Source organism: Ceratotherium simum, chromosome 2 (genome assembly GCF_057802395.1).
Source record: "Ceratotherium simum simum isolate JZ-2026a chromosome 2, ASM5780239v1, whole genome shotgun sequence".
In the NCBI taxonomy this organism is placed as follows: Eukaryota; Metazoa; Chordata; class Mammalia; order Perissodactyla; family Rhinocerotidae; genus Ceratotherium; species Ceratotherium simum.
In genome coordinates, this window is record NC_141901.1 from 33,279,791 (window position 1) to 33,285,790 (window position 6,000).

General features: G+C 44.3%; 1 protein-coding gene across 2 annotated transcripts in view; it reads right to left on the bottom strand.

Annotated features, from left to right (window-relative positions):
- DDR2 (discoidin domain receptor tyrosine kinase 2) overlaps positions 1-5,766 on the bottom strand; it is a 151,424-nt gene extending 145,658 nt beyond the window's left edge. For both annotated transcript variants that reach the window (XM_087440176.1, XM_014783292.2), the window contains exon 1: positions 5,598-5,766. In XM_087440176.1, coding sequence (XP_087296302.1) covers positions 5,598-5,738 — 141 coding nt within the window. In that variant the 5' untranslated portion in view covers positions 5,739-5,766. The remainder of the gene's footprint in view (positions 1-5,597) is intronic.
- Between the last annotated feature and the right edge of the window lie 234 nt (positions 5,767-6,000).

The following is a 6,000-nucleotide window of genomic DNA, read 5'->3' on the forward strand; positions in this document are numbered from 1 at the left end:
GCCAGGTCTGTCTGACTTGACACTGGAAAGAGTCTGAGGCCTGGACAAGCTTCTACTTGAGGGGAAAAGGGAAGTTGTGTACATCATGAGGAGATCTCAACCAAGCTCAGAGAAGCCAGCTAGAAAAGGGAAGGATGCCAACCAGAGGAGGGGGGCACTGACAGTTAAATTCTTTATAGGACAGTGAGGAAGGGGAATGTGACCATGTTTGGTTTCTCTCCCAAGCCTGCCCTTACTCCTTGCTAAAGAATGGCTGAGGCAACAAACATGGAGATTTATCAACAGAGGTTCATATTAGAATCACGAGGAACACTTCAAAGTACTGATTCCCATGCCCCACTCACAGATGTTCTTATATAATTGATCTGGAGATCCTTAAGTTCTACCCAAGGTTTCTAATTTATTGGTGACAGCCCTCATTGTGGATGGTTGCTGAATTCAGAGAAGCTCTGGATGCCTGGGGATGTGGGACATATATCTGGACTGAGGAGTCATTGTTGGGGAAGAGTCAGTTGATATGTAACACAGCTTCAAACAGGTCAAGGGGTACAAAGAATCCAGTGTGTCTGCATTGCAGACAGGTCACCATTTATGTCAGCTGGCACAAGGCTTCAGCATGTCTGTGAAGGTCCGTTTTTAGATGAGTGTTAGCTTTCTGGATGCCTGTGAGACGTGTGTTTGGGTTGTGTGTTTGAGGTGTGGGTGATGTGAAGTGCCTAAAAGTGTATCTTATAAGGGAACTTGGGAAGGGTGTCCAAGAGTTAATGATAATTTAAAATGGTGTGACATTAATATATAGGGGGTGGCCACTAATTTTTCAGTGTGTCTATTAAAAATGCAGTCCCATGTAGCCACACACAAAAGAACAAAAGTAGACCATTACCTTTCCATACACAAAAATTAACTCAAAATGGATCAAAGACTTGCAGGTAAGATGTGAAACCATAAATCTCCTAGAAGAAAATATAGGCAGTTCACTCTGACATCGGTCTTAGAAGGATCTTTTTGAATACTGTGTCTACTTGGCAAGAGAAACAAAAGAAAAAATAAACAAATGGGACTTCATCAGACTACAGAGCTTCTGCAAGGCAAAGGAAACCAGGAACAAAACGAAAAGACAACCCACCAACTGGGAGAAAATATTTGCAAATCATATATCTGACCAGAGGTTAATCTCCAAAATATATAAAGAACTCACACAACCCAACAACAAAAAAACAAACGACCTGATCAAAAATTGGGCAGAGGATATGAATAGACATTTTTCCAAAGAAGATATACAGAAGGCCAATAGGCACATGAAATGATGTTTGACATCACTAATCATCAGGGAAATGCAAATCAAAGCTACACTGAGATATCACCTTATACCCGTTAGAATGCCTATAATCACCAGGACAAAAAATAACAAATGTTGGAGAGGTTCTGGAGAAAAGGGAACCCTCATATACTGCTGGTGGGAATGCAAACTGGTGTAGCCACTATGGAAAACAGTATGGTGATTTCTCAAAAAGTTAAAAATAGAAATACCTTATGATCTAGCTGTCCCACTACCATGCATTTATCCAAAGAACTTGAAATCAACAATTCAAAGAGACTTATGTACCCCTATGTTCATTGCAGCATTATTCGCAATAGCCAAGACGTGGAAGCAATCCAAGTGCCCATCGATTGATGAATGGATAAAGAAGAAGTGGTATATATATATATATATATATATATATATATATATATATATACACAATGGAATACTACTCAGCCATAAAAAAGACGAAGTCGTCCCATTTGCAACAACATGGATGGACCTTGAGGGTATTATGTTAAGCGAAATAAGCCAGACAGGGAAAGACAAACACCACATGATTTCACTCATATGTGAAAGATAAACAGACACATGGACAAAGAGAATAGATTAGTGGTTACCAGAGGGGAAGGCGGTTGGGGTGTGGGCACAAGGGGTAAAGGGGCACATGTATATATGGTGATGGATGAATAATAATGTACAACTGAAATTTCACAATGTTACAAACTATTATGACCTCAATAAAAATTTTTTTAAAATGCAGTCACATGGAAAGCTCTGACTAGATTCATTACATGTGACAGATAATTCATATGACAAAGTCTGGAAAGTGACTATAAAAAGGGAAGAAAACAGTGAGTTAACAGAGAGGCTAGGGGAGAGTGGGGAGGTGATGAGGCTCCTTGAGATGACACTCCCACTCTGTGGTTGGACATCACCTAGGAAAAACTCACTGTTTTTTTCTACTCACACACTCACAATATTTCTGACGCAGATGTGTGGGTTACACCTAGCAATTCTGACACTAACTTCCTGGAGTTAGTGCAGACCCCACAGGTTAAGGACTCAGTCCCACAAAATTGTCCCCCCAGTGCAGACACCAATTACAACAGGTAGGTCCCAGGTTACCCACAACTTTTGTCTGACTTGGATACAAATCAGAGGTCCCCACAGTCCCCTCCTTGGACTCACTCATTTGCTAGAACAGCTCACAGAACTCAGGGAAACTTTTTTTTACATTTACCAGTTAATTATATAATGAGGGATCCAGAGGAATAACCAGACAAGGAGGTACATAAGGCAAGGTCTGGAAGGGTCCCAAGTGCAGGAGCTTCTGTCCCTGTGGAGTGGGGTATGCCACCCTCCCAGCACATAGATGTGTTCACCAACCTGGAAACTCCCCAAGCCCCATACTTTTGGGATTTTCATGGAAGCTTCATCACGTAGGCATGATCGATCATTAACTCAGTTTCCAAACCCTCTGCCCTTCCTGGAATATGGGAGGTGGGGCTGAAAATTCCAAGCTTCTAATCATGGTTTGGTCTTTCTGATGACCAGCCCCCATCCAGGAGCCCACTCAGAGTCACCTCATTAGAACAAAAGACACTGCTATCACTCAGGAAATTTTGAAGGATTTAAGAGCTCTCTGTCAGGAACTGGGGTCAAAAACCAAATATTAGAACAAAAGATGTTCCTAGTGCTCTTATCACTTAGGAAATTACAAGGACTTTAGAATTTCTGTGCTGGGATCTGGGGGCAGAGACCAAGATATATATTTTGTATTATCTCACAGACATGGATACAGTTGGGAGCTTCAATTTGAGGATTCTAAGTAAAAGATTCTGGAAACGCCTTCTGTGTCTCCATTACCTTTGGTGTTTATAAAGGAAACAGATCTTAACCAGAAGCAGAGTCAGGGGCCTCCCCACTGCCGCTGGCCCCTCACCCCCACCCCCAGGGCCACTGCATTCCTTCTGACTGCAGGCACAGAAGAAGAAACGAAGGAAAGGACAGGGTGAGATGTGCCTGCCGGTGACAAGAAGGTCCTGGGTCCTGAAAAGCCAGTCTCCTTTGAGGAGAAACCAGTGGACTGATGCTGACTGAACCCTTCTTGTTCAAAGACGAAGCAGACCCCAGCAGGTGATGCTCGAACAACCTGGTGTCCTTCAGCCTCCACTGCTTTCCTCGGATAAGGAATCACGGCCAAGCTAGGCCATCAGAGGAAAGTTTCAGATAGAAAACCCAGGAATATTCCCTGTGACGAGGGATTGCTTCCATTCAAAAGAGATGGGCACTGAGGCGGAAGCCACCCATTTCAGAGTTTCACACACAGCCAAACACAACCGCCCTCCTGCCGACATCAGCACTGCTGGCCAGACCCAGCTCGTTGGAGGCTGCTGCCCGTCACGTTCCAGTATTCAGTGATCATCAGCAGAAGAACTGGTATGGTTAAGCCCTTCATAGCCTTCAGAACACACTCGTGTCCAATACCTCTTAAAACAATAATACCAAAGAGTATTGCCACTATCCTCTTGTCATCAATACAGAGGCTGAGGCACGGAAAGGTGAAGCAACTTGGCCGAGTAGTAAAAGGTAGACCCAGAACTTGAACCTGGATCTTCTGACTCTAAATCGCAGGCTCATTGCATAACAAAGCTAAGTATATACCAAGCACTCAGAATTAAGGCACAGAGATGCCTACCTGCAGCCCCTCTCTGACATCCAGACAAACACTCGTCCAAGTGCAGAAGCTGCCTCCAAGAGAGAATCCGTACTGCTCCCCTCGCCTGATACCTTCACCTCCTGGTCACAGAGGGAAACGTGGAATCTGACTAGAAAAGTAATCAAAAGTGTGTGCGGAGGAGCAAGGGGAGTATAACTGCAGAGTGATTCAGAGCATAGCCTGTAGAATCACACACACATGAGTTTCAAACCTATTAGCTGCATTTCCTTGAACAACTCATTCTGCTTCTCTAAGCCTTAATATTCTTATCTATAAAATAGGAATAACGCCTTAAGAACTGTGAGGATTCAATCAAATAATGTATGTAAAGCTCTGAGCATGGAGCTTGGTGCATAATAAATACTCAAATGTTAGCTTTTTTTAGTTCCACACACACAACCAAATATAACCATAGATACACCATTAGCTGATGCATTACCATTAGCATCCATCCTCTCTTGCTGATAATGCATGTCCTTGTGGCGACTTGTTAATTCAACTGCTTCTATTATCTCAGCCGTGAAATGAACATGAAAGTAGAGGTATGGAGAAGGAGCATGAGCATGAGATATGGAGTGGAAGGAGCACTAGATGAGCCGGAAACGGAACCTCAATTTCATTGTCAGCTCCGCGACTATGCTGTGTGACCCTGAACGTGTCAGTCTCCCTTCTATCATTGCCAACATCTGCCAAGTGAGGGGGTCAGATGAGACCTCTAAGGCTCTTTTCAGGACTCTACCTCAACGTTCCTCCAGGGAAAGGATGCAGAAGGCAAGCAGTCAGCAAAATGGTGCTGAACCCCTACTGGCTTGAACAGAGTGAACTCCCGCCTCGAATGGCTGGCCTGGGAGTTTCAGCCTCTTGGAAAAATTCTCTTTCCCCTTGGATGGGACTCTTGAACCTCAGCCAGGACTCAGAGGTCCCAACTGCAACCAGTCCCAAGTGATTCGTTAACAAAGGGAAAGGCTGCCCAGGGGAAGATGAGGCTGGGCAGCTGTATTTCCTGGTCCCCAACTGAGAAATGCCGGCTCTACCCAGCGCCAACCCCCCCCCCCCGCACCCCCGGGCACCCTAAACTCATCCAAAGTTGCCCTTCACACAATGAAGTCAGCATCTCCCCTGACAAAACAAAAGTACTGAAAGTTGCCCTCTCCAAAACTCAGGACCCTCGAGCACCACAACTAAATGCCAAAAAACCTAGCTCCCCTGCTCTGGTTTCTCCATCTCAAAACTAGCTCTGCAATCGGCCTGTCTGGCCTGCCAACAATTTCAACTCTGCTAACGCTGTTTATTGTATCTCGCAGCTGCTAAGATTCGTTTATTTTGCTTCAGTCTTCTTTGGTTATTAATGCTCTTTATTCTCCCTCCGTAACATAAATCCAGCCCCCCGAAGATGTGAGATCTTGGATTTCTCGAGTCTGTGGTGCCCCATTCCCTTCCCTTTCTCTCCTGACTTGAAACTCCCTTCTGCCTCCTTTTTAAAACTTTTCCTGAGACACCAGGAAAAGTTGATTCAGAGCTTTCATTTTCGGAAAGGAAAAAAAAAGGAAGAAAAAAAAACACATAACTTACGTTCATCCAGGAGTGAACAGTTTTGAAAGGAGAAAACAGAGCTATAATCCACCGCGTTCCCCCAACCCAAAAGGAAGGATTTGTTGTGAGACGCTTCTTCTTCCACTTTGCCGGTGAAGGCGCCCGGCGGTAGGCATACATCCACAGGCTGATGCAAGATGCCTTTGAGAGAAACCTCACATTCTGAGGATTCCTGGGAAAGCGCCAGGGATCCCAGCATCCAATATATTGCACATTTGGTTTCAATTAGGAAGGGGGTTGGGGAGGGAAGAAGGAAAGTCACCAATCAGAGCTGTTTTCTGTTTAGAATCTATTTCTTTTGACCCAGGGGACCACGGGCAAAGCTATAATTTACAGCAAAACCCATTCATAGAAGAAAAAAATATGTATAACCATAAGACAG